This window comes from Emydura macquarii, unplaced genomic scaffold (genome assembly GCF_026122565.2).
Source record: "Emydura macquarii macquarii isolate MOO-44397 ecotype Brisbane River unplaced genomic scaffold, CSIRO-AGI_Emac_v2 contig_3128, whole genome shotgun sequence".
NCBI classification, from domain to species: domain Eukaryota; kingdom Metazoa; phylum Chordata; order Testudines; family Chelidae; genus Emydura; species Emydura macquarii.
In genome coordinates this window covers 1300118-1321816 of record NW_027133265.1, presented here as the reverse complement: position 1 = coordinate 1321816, position 21699 = coordinate 1300118, and the positions used below count along the sequence as shown (strand labels likewise).

Below are 21699 nucleotides of genomic sequence, written 5' to 3'. Positions count from 1 at the left end.
TTAAAAAAGCAGTCTTCCTTTATTTACCTGCCTGGATCTGGTCTGCATCAGGATTTTGTTTTCTTTGCAACTTTTGATTACATCTCAACAAAATAATTTCCTTGTTCTTGATCCACATACCGATTCTGTTACTGAGATCTGGTCTATATTTAAAATTTAGATCAACCTAGCTATGTTGCTCAAGGGTGTGAAAAATTCACACCCTTGAGCACTATATATTGACCTAACCCCTGGTGTCAATGCAGCTAGGTTGATGGAAGCATTCTTCTGTCAATGCAGCTATTGTTGCTCAGGGACGTTGATTACCTACATTGACAGGAAAAAAACCTTTCTGTCAATGTAGGAAGCATCTGCACTATGGCTAGGGCCCTATCAATTTCACGGCCACGAAAAATGCATCATGGACCATGAAATTGGCCCTTCCCTATGAAATCTGATCTCCTCTGTGCTGCTGGAAGCACTTCTGATCTCCCCCGTTGCTGCTGGCAGTGCCTCAGCCCGGCTGGGACTAGCAACTAGAGCCTCTGGTTGGGGCGCTCCCAGCAGCACAGGTAAGACCCCCCACTCAAGTGCCTGCTGCCTTCAGAGACCAGGTCTGAAGACAACACAGAGGTAAGGGTAACAATCCTGCCCCCCCCCCACAATAAGTTTTTCACACACACCCCCAACCCATTTTTGGTCGGGATCCCCATGGTTATAACACTGTGAAACTTCAGATGAAAACATCTGAAAATTGACCAATTTGCAAATCCTATTGCTGTGAAATTGACTAGAATGGACCATTAATTTGGTAGGCCCTAACTATTGCACTACAGCAGCATAGCTGCAGTGCCCTTAGGATAAACATGATTTGACCTAACATCCATCTTTGAGGAAACCTTGTCTCATTTGCTTTTTTTTTTTTTTCCATAGGATATTGACACTACAGATAATGACAGGTGGTGTGATTACATCATGTATCGTGGACTAATGAGGTACATCAAAATGGATAATTTACCCATTTGTTTTAAATATGTTACCATTATCATTTTTAGATCTCACGATAGAAACCTTTATAACTCGTCTGAATAGAAGAGATTACTCACTGTATCTAATTCTCATTTATAATTGACATAAAACATTTTGACTGGCTGAAGGCTGACATGCAGGCAGTTAAGTATCACATGAAGTAATGTGGAACCTGAAAAGTGGATCTCAGACTTAGTGTGATTCTACTTTGTAAAGTTACTCTGTAACAAATGGCACCATGGGGGTTCCAGCTTTGCATTTCTAAGACTTCCAGATCAAATCTGCTTGGTTAATATGTAAAGACTTTATTTTCCTAAATCCTAGCTCTGGAATGTGAAAGCCAAGCAAGGGGTTCATTCTTGCTCACTCATCACCACCAGTGATATGAATTCTGAAATGTTAACTTGGGGCTTGATTTTGTGAGGTGCTGGGCACTCTGGCCCCAATCCAGCAAAGCTTTGCACTGAAGTCAATGAGAATACTCATGTGCTTAAAGTTAAACACACTCTTAAGTGCTTTGCTGGACCAGGGCTGAATGCTTAGCATCTTGCAGGATTGAGCCCCTAGCAATGAATTCTGTTGGTGCTTCATTAACCAGAACAGAATCCAGCTCACTCTGACACAGCTGTGTAGATTCTGCAGTGTTGACAGGAATAAAAAGTAGTAAACTATATTGTTGACAGTGAGGAGACTGAATACACACAGGGAAAAGTTGTATTGAGTAAGATGCATTTATAATATGACTTTTATTATTATGCCTGTATTTTAAGTTCAATTATCTTCCCTGAATACTTATTGGAAACTTTCAAAATGTTTTAACTGAAAAAAGTTAAAACATGCCAATATATTCTAATGACTGTAAACCACAACACAGTGCTTTCTAAAGAATATTCCTAATCCTGTATCTGTGATCTCAGGCACTTACACTGTTTCTCAGTTTTTTTCATCTGCAAAATGGTGTGAAGCTCATGTTTGTAAAGTGCTTTGAGATCTTTGGATGAAAAATGCTATAAAAATTAAAATAATTATATTGAGTTAAAATAATTATTAAAACATTGATTTAAAAGGCTTTGATGTGGTGATATGACTTTGAGCTATTTCTTCAAAGTAATTATATGTTTGGATGTGATAGGTTGGGATATGCCCGCATTTCCCATGCTGGCCTGAGTGATTCAGAAGTTCAGATGGCCAAATTTAGAATCCCAGATGACTTGGATAATTATGTTGAAAATGACGAAATCATCATTGACCCCAGCCAAATTCCTGAGGACATTCATTTCAACCCCAGGTCAGTGTATCAGAAAAATAATTGAAGATGATCATTATTATTTGTATTACCAAAAAGGGAAAATTTGAGGAACTCTTACATTCCAAGGTGTCACGTTCCACACCAGTGAGGGGTTGTCACCACCTGCTTCACAACCTTGGGTGCCTCACAGTGCTTTGCTGTTGTAGCTCCCAACCAGGGCCACTGACAAACAGCCTAACAGCATGCAGGTCACAACCTGAGTGTCTGGGTATAGTTGCAGCCCTGGTCAAATAATGCTGATCCCAGCAGCCTATCAGCCACACTCTAGTTACACTCTGGCTTTCACCCAGCCTTGGTTTATACTTGCAGGGTGACCCTAACATATTCCCCATTCCAAATATTCCCAAAATGGGTGTTCTGCACTGTCCAGCCTTCCTTCTCCTGGACAATTCAGATATTAAAGGTCCGTTGCCCCTGTAAAACAGTCAATATGGAACAGTTTGCTCCCTTAACTGGAGTTACCAAACAGTTCAATTTAAACACAACACTGGATTAGTTTAGTCTAAAAATAGAACAAATGTATTTAACTACAAAGAGAGGCTTTAATTGAGTACAAGGAATTAAAGTCAGAAATGGTTTAAAGACAAAATGTTTTCTAGTAGCTAAACTTAAACTAGCTAGACTTGGTTTAAGGTAAATCCTTAACACATGTTCCCAGGCATAGGGTTGACCAAATTCTCTGGTCTGGATCTCACTTCAAAGTCAAACAGCAGGTTTCTTTGTCTTCTTAGGTGAATGAGAGAGAAAGAGATCCCTTGGGGTTTTCTTCCCCTTTCTTTTATAGTCCAGTTAACTTTTGAAGTGGATTCTTCTAAGGGTTACCCCTCAAAGAAAGGTTTATTCAAAGAGTAAAGAAGGTAACTGGAGTCTGTGAAGGAGGCTTCATGTTCTTTTTTCTCACCTGTGTTTGCTGAAATAAAAATTAATTTGGTCTCTGGCCCTCTTCTCTTCCTGTTGTTTCAAGGACCGTTTATTACTTATATGTAAACTGAGGTAAACGCACATTTCTTTGTCCAGGATACTTCTGTCTGAGCAGGGCTGTGTGGTTTTGAACATGTGCTAAGAACATCATGCAGAGGGATTTCAAAACTTTACTTAACAATGTTGCTACACACATTTCTCCCTTATTATTGAATAGTGAGTTATTAGTTTTCAAATGATACCTAACAAGACATATTTTGTACAAAGATTATTACTATAGTGTACAGGGAGTGAATACAGGGGTGCTTTCGGTCACAGGAACAAAATTGGGCTTTATGAATATAACATTGGAGGCAACATGGTCTGCTGGACTGAGAACAAGATTAGGAGGCCAGAGCCCCTGATTTCTAATCCCATCTCTTCCACTGATTTGCCATATGCCTTCAGTTATTTAACCTTTCTGTATCCCAATGTACTGCTCTGTAAGGTGAAGATACCTACCTCATACTGGTGATGTGTGGATTAATTCATGTTTAGTGCTTGATCCTGAGAGATGCTGAGCATCTGCAATTTCTTTTAAAGTCAGTTTGATTTACATGTTGCATGTTCCTCAGCACCTCAGGATCAGACATTTTATGTAGTGCTTTGAAATATAAAATGCAATATAAATACTAAACAGTCACTACATAAAGATTTTTAAATGTTGTATCTATCTAGAATAGTATGTCATCATAACAGATCAAAGCCCAGATCTTTGTCCATCTATTTCAATGCAGAATAAGTTTCTTTCTGTCCTAATTTCTTTTACTCCTGCTTGAAAGCAGGAAAATGACAGCCTCCCAAGAATTTTTTTTTGTTTTAACTATAATTTTTTTTTAATTTCTATTTTTGTCTAGTTAAGTCTGACGTTTTTGAATAAACAGAGCTGATCTTTTTGTACAAGAAAACATCAGTAATAGTTAAACTGTAATTAAAAGCAACATGTTTAAGTGTTATGTGAAATGTACTTATCTCCATTCATCTAGGGTTTACAGCTTTTTGGCATAATTTTAAGAGTAGGGGTTATGGACAAATAGTGAGTCTGAGCCTTCAGGCACTTTATGGATGAAATCCTGTCTTCATTAAAGTCAATGGCAAAATTCCCATTGATTTCAGTGGGGCCCAGGATTTCACTCTGTCTGTCCAATTCTCATTCAACTGAAGTTCTATTTATGGAATGTCCATAGTATTGGACTGTCATTTATACTGTATATTTAAATATGTTCATTATACTCACTGCTTCATAACTAGAGCGTGTAGGTAATTATGGTTTACTTGTCCAGGATGTAGTTCCTGATTCTGACACATGTAGACTTGTGGCATATTGCTGTAGTAGACTAAACTTTTTGTTTTCCTAAAAGGAAACTTCTGTTTTTGCTTCAGAGCTGTCATGCTGTTTAATTTGCCTTTCACACATGCTTGCTTTTTTCTCTCATCTTTGCTTTTTGAAAAAAATGTATCCTCAACAAATCTACTTTAAAATGAAGCTTAGTTTAAAAACAGGGGCTTCAGATTAAATGTTAATTACATTATAAAATTGTGAGATTTAATTGCATGGATGAATTCATTTTAGCTATATTGTGATGCTTTTGCTTTGTTGTTTTTTCTTAGATTTGGCTCCTACAAAGATGGACACAACTTTGAACATACTCATCATTTTCATATGAGCACACCTAAGTATTTTAAACAGACTAGAATGAGAAAATAACACATCAGTGTGACCAGAAAGAGAGAGAGATGTGTCGATCTAAATCCAACTGCCAACAAACCAAAACTACACCTTTAGAGACTGAACAACTTCCAGACAGTATAACATTGTTAATGTCTGTGCAATACATGATGACTAATAACTTATGAAATTGGGAAACCTTTACTTTAAGGTTCACTTATCTTTTTTTAAGAAAGAGATTACCAATCAAAATGGTCATTAATGTGGGAGGGAGGGAGGAAGGGTTTTGTTAGATTTTATAAGGACAAGTTTGTCTGTTAAGTGGATAACATGTAGGCCAGACTCTGCTTTACACTCATCAAAGCAGAGAGTGGGGGCTGTCAAGGAACTGGTTATGGCTCTTTAATTCTTCCTGAGGTGGCTTTATCCTGCACTAGCTGGTAATGCTTCTCAGGAGACTAATTAGAAGCTGAACATATCCTCCTTTCCTGACATGCCCCTGCACTGGGGACTTCAGGGAAGGAGGGTATGCCAGCTCTGTATCCCCAATGACTTCCCTGTGCTGAGAGGATCATGAGCAAGGGGGATGAAGCTAGTTTCTGCTCCTTTTGCACCAACCGAGCAATAAGAAGAAACAGAGCAGCATAGAGAATTTGAAGAGGAGGTTATTTACCTGTAACTAGGTTCTTCGAGATGTGTGGTCCCTATTTGTTTCCCAAACGTGGGTGTGCATGTGCCCAATGCACTGGAACCCAAAGGTTTTCTTAGCAGTGTCCATTGATCTGCATCTGCATCCTGCATCTCCTAGTGCTTGCAACCAAGGATATAATAGGCCATACGGGTTGGTGACTCCCCAGTATACCTCATACCCCTGAGTGGTCCAGTATGTGACAGAGGGGATAGAGGGCGGGTGTTGAATACAAATACGGACCACACATCTTGAAGAACCTCCAGTTACAGTTAGAATCTCCAGTTAGAATCTCATATACAATGTAACTGCTCAGCATGCCTAGCATTCTCCACAAGGATCCATAAGTCAGGAGATGCATGGTTGAAGCTTCATCTCCTAGAGAAATCTGTGAAGGCCTCTTTAGACCTTGAGGAGACAAGCATCAGAGTCCTGAGAGCAGACAAAACAGCTTCATTCAGCATCCCAATTAGCACACAAGTGACCCCGAAGACCAGCACACAGAAGAGTGCCAAGAAAAGACCTGGTATCAACACAGACACCCCCGGCACAGAAGCCAACTCCAGTTTTGCCACAGACACCATTGTCACTGAAGCTGATGCTGTCGACATTGAACACAGAGGCAGAGACCTCAGGCAGAGTTCAATGGCTTCCTACAGGGACAGAATACTTTAGGAGACAAAACCATCAAGTCTTGCACAGTATCGGGCTGGAGATAAGAAGCAACCTGCAGCACTGTGTGAGACTTCTCCAGCACCCACCCCGGATCCACTGATGCATCCCTCAGTATTGACACCTACAACTGAAGATGTGCCTCTGGAAGAACCAGGACCATCATCGGTACAGATGCATCTACCTACAGACTCCAGTACCGAGAATGCCATATACCTTGGATTACCCCTAGATGGGGTTTATTCCTTCTCTCTGTCACTGGGGCATACATTCTTACAACCTTTTGAGCACAGAACCCACTCATCTGAGATCCATGGTGACACCATAGAAAGTCCTTTTGGCTTTCACTACAAGGCCTAGCTGCCCACTCAGAAATGGCACTGGACTGGCCAATATCAAACAAATCAGCCCTATCTCTCCAGCATGCTACCATGGCCCTGCTGGGCTTATTCAGGTCTGCCACTGCATGCCTCCAGGAGCTAGCGTCCACTGCACTTAAGAAGTTGCACATCTCTCCACTGCACTCTCCCAATTTGCTTCTGAGGTAGAACAGACAGGTGAGGACTACTAGGAAAAACCAGACTTGGAGGTAGGGCAACAATAGCGTCTTGGTGTTACCACCAAAGGACCTTTCATTTTCATCATCAAATAAAGCAGTGTCCTCAAGGTGGAAGACTTCAAGAGTTCCTTGTGACAATTACAGAGACTCTAGAGATAGACATCAGTCATATCAAAGAAATCTCACTAGCTGTTTAACATTCTCAAAACTTCTGATCCAGCCCAAATCACCCTCCCCATAAATTAGGGATTGTTCTAACTAGCAAAGGCCATGGGCCACTCACTGGCTAGGATAACACCCACTGCAAAACAGGTAGAGAAGCAGTACCAGCTCCCTCAAAAAGGGGTTGAGTACTTTTATGCTCACACCAACCTGGGCTCCTTTAGGTGTCTCAGCAGCATGCAAAAAATCGAAATAAAACAAGAATACCCCTGAAGATAAGGACCCCAAAAGTCTCGACCAGTTTTGGGAGAAAATCTTGCTCCTTGACCTCCCTGTAACTGTGAATGGCAAACTGTCAGGCCTGACAGGCTAAATATGACTGTCTGTCCTGGGCCGGAGTGACACCCTTTCTATTCTATCAAAACTCCAACAAGACAAAAGGAAGGAAACTCTGGGAAATAATTAAGGAAGGCCACTTAGTGGCCAAGATAGCTTTACAGGCGGCAACGGATGCTTCTGACACCATAGCCAGATATATAGCCATGGTGGTCACAATGCACAAAGTATCATGGCTCTACACAGTAAGCATCCCTAGGGAGATACAGCTCATTTCTGCTTGTACTTGAATACTTTGCTGATCAGAGGAAGATGCCAACAGGAGACTGCTGCAACCACAGAGTACATCCTTTCCTTGTTCTCCCAAGTAGGACTCCTTACGAATTATGAGAAATCCTCTCACACACCATCACAGATGATAAGAGTTCATGGAAGTCATGACAGACTCCTGATTGGGAGGTAAGCTCTTGCCAGAGGACAGGTTCTGGTCTCTCCATCTGATAACAAATGAGCTATAATCAAGTCCAACAATGACAATGTGTACATGTCTGAGGCTACTAGAACATATGTTGGTGTGTACGTATGTGATGCTGCTTGCCAGACTTCATCTCTAGCCATTACAACTATTGCTGAGGTAAGTATATTCTCGTGACCAGAAAAAACACAGTCCTGCCTCAAGTCTTATGAAAACTTGTGGTGGCTGGACCCAAAGAACATTCAAAAAGGGCTGTCGTTCTTTGCCCCCACCCCAAAAATGATTTATAGACATCTCAGGGACAGGTCGGGGTGCCACCTGAATTATCTACAGATGCAAGGGACTAGGTGGACAAGGGTTCTAGGTGGACCTGAAACTATGTATGAATGTCCTGAAGCTCAGGACCATCAGATTGGCCTGCATGGTGTTTGTGCCTATTCTGCAGAACTCCACCATGCAAATTTTGACAGACAAGAAATCCACAATGCACAATATAAACAAACAAGGAGGCACTCAGTCGTCCCCACTGTGACAGAGTCCAGGCACCCTAAGAGGAGAACAGGAGGTTTAAGCCCCTCCAAAATAAGTAATTAAACCTACTGATTGCATATTGTCATTGTACTATAAAAAGTAAGTCAAGTAAGGTCTTTTATAAAAGCATATGTTCTGAACTTGATAGTCATTATGAGATATGTATAGAGACCTTGGTTATGAATGTATATATGTGTACATATAGAAAACTGTAACTTGTCCCTGTGGTGCAACTTTAGCATCACCTCATAACAGGGCACTGAAGCAATCAGGCAGAGAGGGTCTACCACCCAGGCCAGATGTTTTAAAAGAAACCAACTTCAAGTAACCATCCATCCATTGTCCAACCCCAGAAAAAGCAATGGTGAACCATTAAAGTTAATGGGAAGACAGTCTGGCTATCAACTCAAGAGGGAATTTCCCCCACTCTGAATTACCATGAGTCACCATGCCAGAAGAGAGGGAGAAAAAGGGGGTGGGGTGTTTTTAAAAAGGACGCCTGATGCTGAAATTTTCATCCAGAACTCGGATAGTCTCAAAGATGGGAGGCTCTGTGAATGCTGGATTTCCCCCTAGGTAACTTGGGTTTGAAAAGGGATTTTATCTAGAAGAGTAAAGCCTGAAGTTGCATCTGTAGGTTCATTTACTGAGTAACTTGTATATGTGTGCTCTCCCTTACTGATTCATCTTTGAATCTGTAGTTTTTCTATTAGATAAACCTTTTGTTCATTTTCACCACCAGTAAGTCTCTATTGTCCAAACTGTATGGAGTGTGTAAAAAAAAAAATGGACTGGTGTTTGGAGGACTGCTGTTACACATTCAGGGCTGATGAACCAGAGGAGAAAAATCAGTGTGTCTGGTCCTTAAGAACTTGGGAAGGATGGAATTGGGAAGACTCAAAACTAGAAGGGCTGTTGGTGTCATCCTGCAAGGAATAACTAGGTTGCTGAAAGCCAAGGTGAGACTTGGTGTTCGTGGACAAGCTGCTGGTGTCAGGGATCTAAGCCAAAGCTGCACAGCATTAAGGAACCACACTGTTACAGGGCAGGCAGTGACAGAACCCCTTACTGGTCTGGGTGATCTCCAAAACATCACACCTACATCTGCCAGGAAGCCATTTTGCTTTGGACATAGTATCATTAACAAAGGGAAACCCCATTGGCTCTACACCTTCCAGGAGCCAGCAATGACCTAAGCAGGCTTCTTGAGCAGACAGTGGTAACCAACGACAAGTGCTCACTGTAGAAGTCTATCACAGAGCTGATATTTCATCAGTGGGGACTCTTGCAACAGACTTGTTTGTCACAGACACCACCACCAAATGCCTGAACTTCTGCTCCAGAGGAGACTTGAGTCTGGGCTCACCACTGGATGCTTCTCTCCTTTGGTTATCTCAAGTTCTCCTATATGCTTTTCCATTGATTTCTCTGATCCCCAGGATAATGTCCAAGATTAGACATGACAAGGCTACAGTGATTCTGATAGCATCCTGCTGGCCAAGACAGTTTTGACTGTCAAACCTATTGCAGATGTCTAGGCAGCCTCCCAAACTGCCCAGACATAAGATCTCAGAACCATGGTCAGAGACCGCATCCAGACCCAGTTGTTGCACTTAATGGTTTGAATTTTGGCTGGTTGAGCACTACTGACAAAGACTGTTCCCTGCAGGTTCAGTAAACTATTCGAGCAGGAATCCTTCCACTAGGAAGACCTACTCCTCAAAATGGAATGGATTCTCCCAATGGGAAGCCCAACACCAATCTAGAGCCAGTAGAGGCCTTGACACCAAAGATCCTCGACTACATGCTATACCTGAAACATGCGGGACTAGCATTTAGATCTCTCAAGGTCCACCTTGTAGCAATGTCAGCATGCCATGCTTCGGCATGGTCGTACTTTACCTTCTCACATCTGATAGTATTAAAATTCCTCAAAGGCCTCCTTTATACTTACCCACAGATGGCAGACCCAACTCCATGTGAGAATTCAATGTAATTGTCCTAAAATTCAGGGAGCTTCCTTTTGTGCAGCTGTCAGATTGTTCAGTACATCTTACCATCAAGGTGGTTGTTCTAGTTGTCATCACCTTGGTACAGAGAATCAGCAAGCTCTGACAGACGCTGCTATTCAAAAGAATCCCATCTTGTTCACATGAGGTGCATGCACACCTACAGTGGGATCTACACTGATCACAACATCCCAATAATCCAATTACCATAGGGTGAGTAACCGTTCTTTTTCACTCCGTCCATATTGTCAAAACTTCCATTGACCTAAATAGTTCTGCTTGACGAAGAACTGGGTAAGGACTTCAGGTTTGCTCACAGTGCACAAGATGCATAAGAATTAGGTATAGAAATTCAATTATTTAAACAGAAACCATCACCTTTAAAAAAGATGCTCTCTCATGAAAGCAGAGTACTGTACTTGTGCTCAATTGTATAAAGGGAGATCTCAAACTCATAGCAGACAATAATCCAGAAGTTCTATGCCACTACTGAGGAGTCAGAGCAAGTAAATAAATGAATGTAGTTGCCCCCTGGGTGGGGAGTATGAAGTTGGGCAGTGAGCAAGTTGGATTAAGATGGGCTGGAATTATTCAGATGAGTGATTTGGAATCAATTACATAAATGCAGTTGCCCCTTTGAACCACATGAGGTCTCCTTTATCCCTAATTCAGTAATAGAGCTATGATATTGTACATGAACAGAGCTCACTCTTGTGGAGCTCTGTTGTATTTCCTAAATTAAATCTTTTCAGCAGCATTATGTAAAACTGTTTTGTTTATTTTTAGTAGGAATTCATATCTGTAAATGATTGATATGTTTGATTATTAGATTTTTCTGTATGTATTGTTTCTCTAACCCACCCTTTTGTTCTGTTTCTGTGATATGGCTTTTTTTCCCAAGACAGCAAAAACGAGAGTTCTGTAGCACTTTAAAGACTAACAAATTTAATTTCTGCAGGCATAAGCTTTCGTGGGCTGCAACCCACTTTGTCAGATGTAAGGAATAGAAATCAGATTGGGGGTATATATATACATCTAAGGTTAAGGAACAACAATGGGGAAGTTAAGTATAAGCAAAGTCCATTCAGTTAGAGTAGTTGAGGCCTATTCACAACCATTGATTAGGAGGTGAGAATGTGTGAACAGTGACAATAACTTCTTGTAATGAGATAACCATTCTAAGTCCCTATTTAGACCTAGTTTGATTGTGTCAAGTTTGCAGATGAGTTCCAATTTTGCAGTTTCTCTTTAAAGTCTGTTTTTGAAGTTTTTTGTAGAAGTATAGCAACTTTCAAATCAACTACAGCGTGTCCTGGGAGGTTGAAGTACTCTCCGACTGGTTTATGGATGTTACCATTTTTTATGTCTGATTTGTGTCCATTTATTCTTTTGCGTAGTGACAGTCCGGTTTGGCCAATGTACATGGCAGAGGGGCATTGCTGGCACATGATGGCATATATAACATTAGTAGATGTGCAGGTGAATGAGCTTCTTATGGTGTACTGTTGCTGGTGGGTATTACCATACACCATACAAGAACACTGACCCAGGAACATACCCCTGCAACAAACCCTGTTACCAACTCTGCCCACACATTGACTCTAGTGATACCATCACAGGTCCTAACCACACAGTTTTGCCAGCTTTGGCAATATGGCAGAAAATTCTTGCTTTTACAAAGACTTTTATCCATGGGTATTTGGATTGTGCTCTGATTTCAGAGTTAGGGTATGACGTTTCCCAACAAGTATTAGCAATGCATATTCTGAAATAAAGTTTGTCTCAGGGTTAGCACAAAAAACTAGGAATTACTGTACAAGTAAATGGTTCTGTTCCCATTCTTTGTGTGACTGTTGGTGAAGTTACTCAGCTTCTCAGTGCTTCAATTTCCCTTTCATTAAAAGGGAATTAAACTTCATCGGTGTTGCCTATGCAACTTTATCTACCACTTTGTGCATCCAATCTGTGCACCTAATAAGGTTAGGATCTTGTGGGAAACATAGCATGTGATCATGTAATTAAAGCATGTATCATAACGCATATGCACAAGGGAACAACATTAAGGCTCTTTGGGAAACCACAACTCTGGTGTTTCCTACCTTTTGAGTCTGACTTTGTAAACTAAACTTTCTTTAACATAGGGAATTTTTTTTTTTAACTTAAGATTTTTTCCCCTAAGGTAAAAACAACTTCTATGGTATGTACAGCTATAACCATGCCTCATTATACATCACTAGCAGGCTTAAATCCAAAACCTTCAGCATTGTGTCTGCTTTCTTCCACTTAAGCTACAGGAGTAATTACATTAGATGGTAGCAGAAGGCTATTATGCCAGCAGGACTATGGGCCACTGGCACTATGTACTTGGTCTAGAAGGATGGATGGTAGGCAGCTGGACTGCTAGCTGTATCTCTTCCCTCCCCTATGCCCAGAAATGAGGAGCGCCTTCCCTATGTGTTGCTCTCAGAGGGGGAAATGAGACACTAGGTAGGTACTGTACCTAGTGGAGTTTAATTAGGTGAAGGGAGGAGAGACCCTTGCAGCTCCAGCTGTTTTGTTGGTCTTCAGGTGTTCCCAGGACAGTACCTACTCCTGCTTTGCAATGTCTGACTCTTTAGCATGTGGGGCGGGCGCTGTCATTTTGGCAGGCTGCCAGAATTTTCCTACAGAAAGCAACAAGAGAAGGACAATGGAGATTTTGAATAGCTTTTACATCAGCTAAACCTGAATGATGATCCATGAGACAAATGAATGGCACTCCTCTAAGCCAAGGACTTTCTTCCCTGTCACATTTCAAATGCCTATTTATTAGAGTTTTTCTCAAAAACACTCCCCAAAACAACCCACTGCCAACCACAAAGCTACAATAATATTTTGTTAGGGAAAATATTATACAACCTAAATACAGGCAGTTCTCAAAACATGAATGGCCCCAGGCAGTTTTTAGCTTCCTGTGAAGAAGTCAAGCAAAAAAAAAAAAAAGCTGAGCAGAACAGCAGTATGACACCCAGAGCAACCACCCTGCTCGACTTCCCCTAGAACCTACCCCATCTAGAAGCTCCCATGTAATACTAAAGGATCGTTTACACAGAGTACTGCAGTTTAGTCAAGACACAACCTTCTATGCCGATGGGACAGCTGCTTCTTTCGTCATAGGTACTCCACCTTCCTGGAGATACGGCGCTGTGTACACCAGGAGCTCGGTTGGTATAACTGCATCGCTCAGAGGAGTGGATTTTCTACCCCGGAGCGATGTAGTTATATCGACATAAGTCTATAGTATAGACCAAGCCTAATATGCTTTTATTTTATTAAAGATGGCCTCTTTAGTCAATGTTGGCCTGTGGATTATGGGTGTGGCTAAATCATACACTAAAATACAAGGAGGTACATTTACTGCCAGTAGCTGGGGAACTGCAAATTTTATTTTACATCTGAAAATTTTAACAGCATAAAATAGCTCAGTCTGCTATTTGACCAAAGATCAGCTTTTACTTATAGCCGTGTTGTTCAGTCTACAGCTCCTTTTGGTACTATGTGTCTCTCATATTACTGTCAGCTAGAGAGCTGGTTGTGCTATAGATACTTTCATAACCACCAAGAACTTATTTTAGGTATAAAGTTTCAGAGGGGTATCCATGTTAGTCTGTATACAGCAAAAACAAGGAGAATCCTGTAGTACCTTAAAGAAGGTGCTATAGGATTCTCGTTGTTTTTGCTATTTTAGATAGGTGATTGAAAACCAGCCACTGGTATGCTGGACTCACTCATGTTCAGCCTATTCGCTTATTTCCAGATACTTTATTGGCAAAACAGTGTTACCACAGTGGAAAAGACAGATTTATATCAGAGGTATGTATGATAACTCACCTATTCTAGCTCCAGGCAGGACTACACGTTTGGGGTCTTACCTCCTCTGTTCATATGCCATTCTTGAGCATGCCTGCTGTAGGTAGGTATGGTCAAGAATAACAAATGAACAGACAGAGCAAAAGCCCCTCAGGCCTGGTCCTGTTTTGGTCGGGTGATGCACAGTTGTTCCCTGATGGTCTTTCCTGGATGTATGACATCAAACTTTCAATGAGTATAATGTGAACCTTAGAGCCTTCATTCCGGCCTCACTTATACCCTCTACCTTCTGTAGTTTTCCAGAACTTTTTGTCCATTTACTAAACATCAAGTTGCTGCATGTTTCATCATGATAAATCTACTCATCATGTTTCTCCAGGAGTAACTGACCTTTTCAGACATAAGCTAGTGCTGCTGTCCCAGCCATTCTCTACCTCTGTGGCTGTCGGGGAAGCCTGTTCCTCCCCTTGCGCTGCAGGGAGGTCAGCTCTCAACACCCTCCCGCAGGGCATCTCTGCACAGCTCCCTGCTGGACCAGTCTAGGTGTGAACCACCACCGCACCTAACCTCCCTAACACAGCATCTTACTGTCCAGTCTAGTCCCACCCGCTGCAAGCAGCTGGTCTGTTCTCCGCTCCGCTCTCTTTAACCAATCACAACAGGCCGAGGGCGTGGTCCATTGCCTCCCAGACCAATCAGATTCACAGGAGACACAAAGTAGTGTTCTTTGCACGCGCTCTCAGAGCCCGAAATAATTGACGGCGGCAAGGCCCAATCAGTATGGCGGGGAGGCCGTACTCGTTGCGACCTTTGACCAATAGGAGGGTGGAGGTGGACGTGTCGGGCAGTGTGGGCCAGGCCGAGGAGGAATGACAGGTTTGTGGCCTAATTGCGCAACGAGATACGCCTCGGTGTGAGCCAGCCCGAGCCAATGGCGTGCATGTGTGGGCGGGGCAGGAGGGCCCGTGCCTGAGCTCTGTGATTGGGAGAGCGAGACAGAGGGAGCCCCGGTCGGGCAGTGTGTGCGCTGCACGAAAATGCACTCGGATGCCGCCGCTGTCAGTGAGTAACGGGCCGGCCGGGCCGGGCCGCTCGCCACGTGCAGGCTGAGGGGTCTCTGCCCGCGGGTCGCGCCGGCGGCTCCCACAGCTCGTTGTGGGGGGAGTGTCCGAGGGGGGAAGCCCGCGGGACGGGGCGGCGCGGGGCCTGCTGGGGACATTTGCGGAGGCATCTGGTGACGGGAGCCCGGCACCTGCGAGCCGCGGCGGGGCTGGCTCGGCCGGCCGGGGGAGGTCAGTGGAGACCCCCTAGATGCCGGGGGCGGCGAGCAGCTCGGTGCCGGCTCTGCGGCGGTTCCGGGCGCTGACAGAGGCTGTGACGCAGTTTCTCCAACCTTGTACAGGAGCCCCGAGTCCGACCCTGGCCCTGCAGCGTCCCTCTCTGGGGCCGGGTGTGCGGGGGGCCGGCCCGGGCGCCGCCCTGCGGCTCGTTCTACCGGGGGTAATTTAACGGCTTCAGTGTCAGCCCGGTGCGGAAGAAACGGGCTGTGAAGGGGAACGGGTCCGGTGCATTGTGGGAGCGGGAGTCTATCCTGCTGCACAGCGCGGTTGGCCTCAGCGCCGGGGGGACTACGACTCCCAGCGTGCACCGCGCCGTGGCTCACCTCCCCCAGCTTAGGGAACTGCAAGTTGCAGCCTGATGCTCTCGGGCCAGCTCGGGCACCCCGCATTGGACATCGGCCTAGGCACCTTGCGGGGGGAGCGCGGGCAAGGACGTGCTCCCCGCCCGGGGGTGCGGGACGAGGAACAGCTCTCCCGGGGTGAGGGAATAGCAGGGGAACCCGGGCAAGGCAGCGTGTGAGCAGCGTGCTGCCCGTTGCGAGGAGGGGGAGCACCCATTGGGCTTTGTCTCCGGGGTAGGGTGCAGGGGTCCTGAGCACAGGCAAGGCTTTGTTTTAGTGCAGGTTGCCTGCTGAGGTGGGGGATCGCAGGGATGCTGGGCACAGATGTGCTTCTGGAACTTGTTCCAACTCTAAAAGGTGGGAAGGAGGCTACAGTTCGAAGCACAAGACTGTCCCAGTAACATGAGGTTGTTGACTGATGTATGTGACTCTCAGTAACATGCTGTCTCTGATGGATGAAGAAACACAGCACTGAGAACAAACTATGGCGTTTCACCATTTATAGCATTTATTTATCTCATGGCAAAGTCTGATCTAGAACATCACTATTTCTTCATATTTTCTTTCTGATTTTGCATGATCTCCACAAGCCTGAAAATAGCTATTGGAAGAGAAATTGTATACATCTTGGATTTTCTTGAACCCATCTTCTATCTGTGAAAATTAGAGATTGGACAGAGAGAGAGCCTAGCATAGGAACATAGTGTAGATGTAACCATATAGGGTTGAAACATTGTTCCAAGTCTGATGATTATTAATTTGTATTGCTATAGCTCCTGGGAGCCAGTAACCAGCACTTGTTCTTTCAAAGGAATGTAAAAAATACCACCCCCAAATTAACATAGCTAATAGCATAGTGAGATATACATTGGTGAACAAAATTCTCTTGATCCCTGCACAGTTTATACCTTGAAGCTACACTAACTATATAATGCCATATGTTTATCATCATATAGAAAAACAGTAGGATAATTATCCCCAAATACTCTCTTTACCATACAGATATCACGGGGACATAAACATGTGCTTCATGTTCTATTCAGTCTTTTCAGAAGTTATTACTAAGAAAATAATAAAGGTGCAAACCCTTATTGTGAAGATGTGTTAGGTGTAGCTGACAGACACTTCCCATTGCTCCCTCATTTGAGATGTTTATCCAGTTATCCAGTTATAGGTTATCCAGTGCCCACTTAAGATTTTTTTTTTTTTTTTTTTAATTTTTCAGTAGAAAACTTTCAGAGTGCTGTTTCCTGTTTTCCAGCTGTCACTGACTGCTGATTCTCCCCATTTTTCTCTTCCACAACCTCCACTGAAATGCATTTGGATCTTCTGTCCCTGACAGTTCTGTGGATTTCCTTCTCTCTTTTTACTCACTTTCATAAAATCATTTGGGTATAGGAAATCTCCAGTATGTCAACTAATCAAGCCTTGCAAAATGTGCTTATCAGGTGTGAGTAATTTATTTTCAATACAGATTTTTAAAATAACTTTATCATTGGTATTATGGTTTGAGTGAGTAGATGTCCTGGGCTGGTAAGCTTTTATGATAATTTTGCAAGACTGACTTAATTCTTTAATTTTTCTTCCCTCTTCCACCTAATCAGGAAGGACTTAATTATTTCTCAAACATCTCTGATATTTTAATATCTTGAAAGAAATTTTGAAAATTTTAGTGATGGAAAGTCTTTAACTCCTTGGCAATTTATAACCTTGCATATCTACTTAAATATAAATATTTCCCTAAATAAACACGCTTTGTTGTCTCTAGTTTATAGTTCTATTCTCATTCATTAGTGTGGATGATTGAGATAAGAATTAACTGTTTTCTTTATAGCACACCTGTACGTATGTTGACGTGAGCCTAGAGTGAGACCAAGACAAGACATGACCAGTCCTCATTCTTTTACTCTTTCCTCAGAGCTCTGATTTTGCTAAACCTCTGTTGTTTGTCTCCTGTGATATGAACTGCGTCAGTCCAGTTTCTAACTCTTCTCCATTTTTTTCAGTCCTCCTTTGTGGATGACTATTTGCTGTGAAACTTTCCCTGAAAGATGTGAGGTATGCTTGCCCACTTCATCCCCAAAGCAAACATGTCATCTGAAAATTTCTTGCCAGTTCAGTTAGAATAACTGGAAATCACTTCTGTCTTCTGTATTATAAGGTCACACAATGAGTTTCATTAATGGTAACTGGGTGACTTTTTCTCCTCATCACCTGTCTCCATTCTTTCAAACTAGGGAGTGTTGGATGTGTGTGATTCTAGCACTTTAGTGCAGGTTTCTTCTTATTTGTGGAGTACTCTGACATTTTCATGTAAAGGTACCAATTCTCTGTTTCCCTCCCTTTTCCTCTCTCTGGCTTTGGGGATACTGAAACAAAAAGATTTTTCTTATTCTCCCTCTCTGGTCCTGTTTGAATTCTAATTTCTCTGTCTTAGGGGAAGACTCCCTTAGATACTATGTCTCCTGTGCTTTTCTAAAGGCACTGGGCTACTGTTGGCTACAAGGCTAGTGATTTTGCATGAGTTTTGTGTTTGAGGAGAAAAAAAGAAGTTCTGAAGGACCCATGACAATATGCAACTCCTATATCCATTGTAAATACTTGAGTGCTCGGCCCTATCACTGGATCACTCTGCCTATATATAGGGATAAATAAAACTAACAGAAACTGTATACAAAATATGGGTTAGCTCAAATCTGTTCTTAATCAATTTAAGGGAAACTGAAATAAACTGGGTTTAAAATGACTATCCACACAGCCTTTTTGTATTGGTTTAATTAAAATTAATGTAGACATCACACCTTAAATTTAAAGCAGTGCAATACTGTAGGTAGGTCAGCTCTTACTGTTAACATTTTTCAGATTCTTAGTAAAATAAGGGTTTTCTCCATAAAGAAAAGTAAAATTATTTTTACATTTCCCTTATGTGTAACATGCAGATTGAAATAAGTAATCTTGGAATCGCGAGTTGCAGGTGGCTGACTAGTAACTGCTAAGTGACTAACTTTACACTATAGCTGAGTTTAAAAATAACATATTATGCTTTGAGTTGGGTGTACATGTGCATCAATGACTTGCCTCACTGAATCAAATTTTGTTTCTTTTCTCTGCTTTTAAATAGTTAAAATTTATGGCTTTATCTTTAAAGCATACCAGAACAAAGTTTAATAGGATTCTTTTTAAAAAAAACAAACAAAAAAAACCACCCAAAAAACCCTAATCTTCAACTTTTTGTTTTCTGCCTTTGGTTATGTATATAGGCGTTTCAGAACTGTTCATTTTGGAAGTTGTGGGTTTTAGGCCTTGTTGAGAGTCTTGGTGCATTTTAGATCTGGGTTGTCATTTAAAATGTCTTCACGAGATAAACTGATATACTGTTATGAGTCTGTAGGCAGACCTAGGTCTTGTCAATGCGAAAACTTAACTGTTTTTAAAATTGATTCCAGTTAATGTGGTTTTCCTGAGTGAGAAGAGGTAATTTATTTTTAAGTGGCTTTGTAGATTAGCTGGCATGAGATTGTGTAGTTTGGAATTTTTTTAATCTGTTCCTCTGGGCTGGCATACTTTATAAAAAATAGGTTCAGGGAATAAAATTTTGAGCATACTCCCTCTTTTTTTTTTTTTTCTTCTTCCACAAGGGATGTTGGCTTCAAAGTCAAATTATTATAATCTGATTGCTGAACAATGTACTGGGAACATCCAGCAATTGGATTTTCTTGCTGTGTCCCAATGTTTCATAGCACGCTGCTGCATGTACAGCAGTTACACTACAGAGTTAGGTCAATGCAAAGCACTTACGTTGACCTAACCCTGTTAATATCTACACTAAAATGTTGCTCCCACTGATGTAACTTGCCCGTTACGCCAATTTAATAACTCCACCTCTGTGAGAGGAGTAGCGCTTATAGACTCAGACTATAAAGTTAGAAGGGACCATTATGATCATCTAGTCTGACCTTCTGCACAATGCAGGCCACAGAACCTCACCCACCCACTCCTGTAATAGACCCCTATTCTAAGACTGAGTTATTAAAGTCATCAAATAATGATTTAAAGACTTCAAGGTATAGAGAATCCACCAGCCAGTGATCCGTGCCCCATGCTACAGAGAGAGGTGAAAAACCGCCAGGGCCTATGCCAATCTGCCCTGGGGAAAAATTCCTTCCCGACACCAAATATAGCGATCAGTTAAACCCTGAGCATGTGGGCAAGACTCACCAGCCAGACACCCAAAAAGAATCCTCTGGAGTAACTCAGAACCCACCCCATCTAACATCCCTTCACAGGCCATGAGGCATATTTACTACTAGTAATCTAAGATCAGTCAATTGCCAAATTAGGCTGTCCCATCATACCATCCCCTCCATAAACTTAACAAGCTCAGTCTTGAAGCCAGTTGGTTTCTTGCCACCAGAACTTCACTCCTCTGATTGTTAGAAACCTTAGTCTAATTTCAAGTCTAAACTTCCAAATGGCCAGCTTATATCCATTTGTTCTTGTGTGCACATTGGTGCTGAACTTAAATAACTCCTCTCCCTCCCTGGTATTTATCCCTCTGATGTATTTATAGGCAGCAATCATATCTCCCCTCAGCCACCTTTTGGTTAGGCTAAACAAGCCAAGGTCTTTGAGTCTCCTCTCATAAGGCAGGTTTTCCATTCCGCAGATCATCCTCATAGCCCTTCTCTGCACCTGTTCCAGTTTGAATTAATCTTTCTTAAACATGGGAAACCAGGACTGCACACTGTATTCCAGATGAGGTCTGACAATGCCTTGTATAACAGTACAAACACCTCCCTATCTCTACAGGAAATAGCTCGCTTGATGCATCTAGGACTACATTAGCTTTTTTCATGGTTACATTACATTGGTGGCTCATAGTCATCCTGTGATCAACCACTACGCCCATGTCCTTCTCCTCTGGCACTTCCAACCAATGTGTCCCCAGCTGATAGCAAAAGTTCTTGTTATTAGTCCCTAAGTGCGCATGGCCTTGCACTTTCCACTATTAAATTTCATCTTATTTCTATCAGGGTGGATTGATTTAAATCAAGTTTCCCACTGATATTTCTTAAACAATGGTGCAAATCTGATCACTAAAACATGTTAACTTACAACTCAATACAGCATTTTACAACATCTAGGACAGTGTACTTTGTGTAATTTTTTAGATAACTTGATTTTTAGTAATTTCGGAAGTAGTACATAATACTCATTACCTATGTCAAGCTGCAGATGCAGCAGCAGCACATTAGGAATGGTAAGAACTAAATCACACACAAATACAATAGCACTTATTATATTTTATTAAACTAAATCTTAAATGTTACATGTTTCACAGTTGCAATTGCAGCTCTTGAGTTGACAGCTGTCCTTAAACCTTTTTTTAGTTTTCAAATTTTATTAACTCTGACAAATCACAACACTAAACGTACGCTGTCCTTAAAACTTCTACAACTAGCTCTCATCTTCCCCACTCCTACTGTCATTTTTATTCCTAGACAAACAGAAATACGAGTTTTCCTGCTTTTTCAACTCTCAGTCGATTTCTTAGCTTTGAGTGAATAATACCAAATGATGAAAATATTCTCTCTCTGCCTACAAAGGAAGCTACTGCTGTGAAAAGTTGGCTTAGCAACTGAAGGAACCGTGTTTCAAGGTGCCTGGCTAATGATTTCTACCAATTCAGGAGAGTGACTTTGTTCAAAACATCATCAGTAAACATGTACTGTTTAAATGGTTCCACTCCAGCCCTGAAATTTATTATGACTGACATAACTGAGGAGTGATT

General features: G+C 42.1%; 2 protein-coding genes across 4 annotated transcripts in view; both read left to right on the top strand.

The window, feature by feature from the left end:
- CWH43 (cell wall biogenesis 43 C-terminal homolog) overlaps positions 1–5116 on the top strand; it is a 61690-nt gene extending 56574 nt beyond the window's left edge. Inside the window, exons 14-16 of the mRNA XM_067531156.1 lie at positions 913–974; positions 2141–2296; positions 4889–5116. Coding sequence (XP_067387257.1) covers positions 913–974; positions 2141–2296; positions 4889–4985 — 315 coding nt within the window. The 3' untranslated portion in view covers positions 4986–5116. The remainder of the gene's footprint in view (positions 1–912; positions 975–2140; positions 2297–4888) is intronic.
- A 10004-nt stretch (positions 5117–15120) lies between these two features.
- DCUN1D4 (defective in cullin neddylation 1 domain containing 4) overlaps positions 15121–21699 on the top strand; it is a 66108-nt gene continuing 59529 nt past the window's right edge. For 2 of the 3 annotated variants that reach the window (XM_067531251.1, XM_067531250.1), the window contains exon 1: positions 15121–15289. In XM_067531251.1, coding sequence (XP_067387352.1) covers positions 15265–15289 — 25 coding nt within the window. In that variant the 5' untranslated portion in view covers positions 15121–15264. Of the gene's footprint in view, positions 15290–17914; positions 17967–21699 lie in introns of all 3 variants that reach the window. The other variant, XM_067531255.1, reaches the window with a different exon arrangement.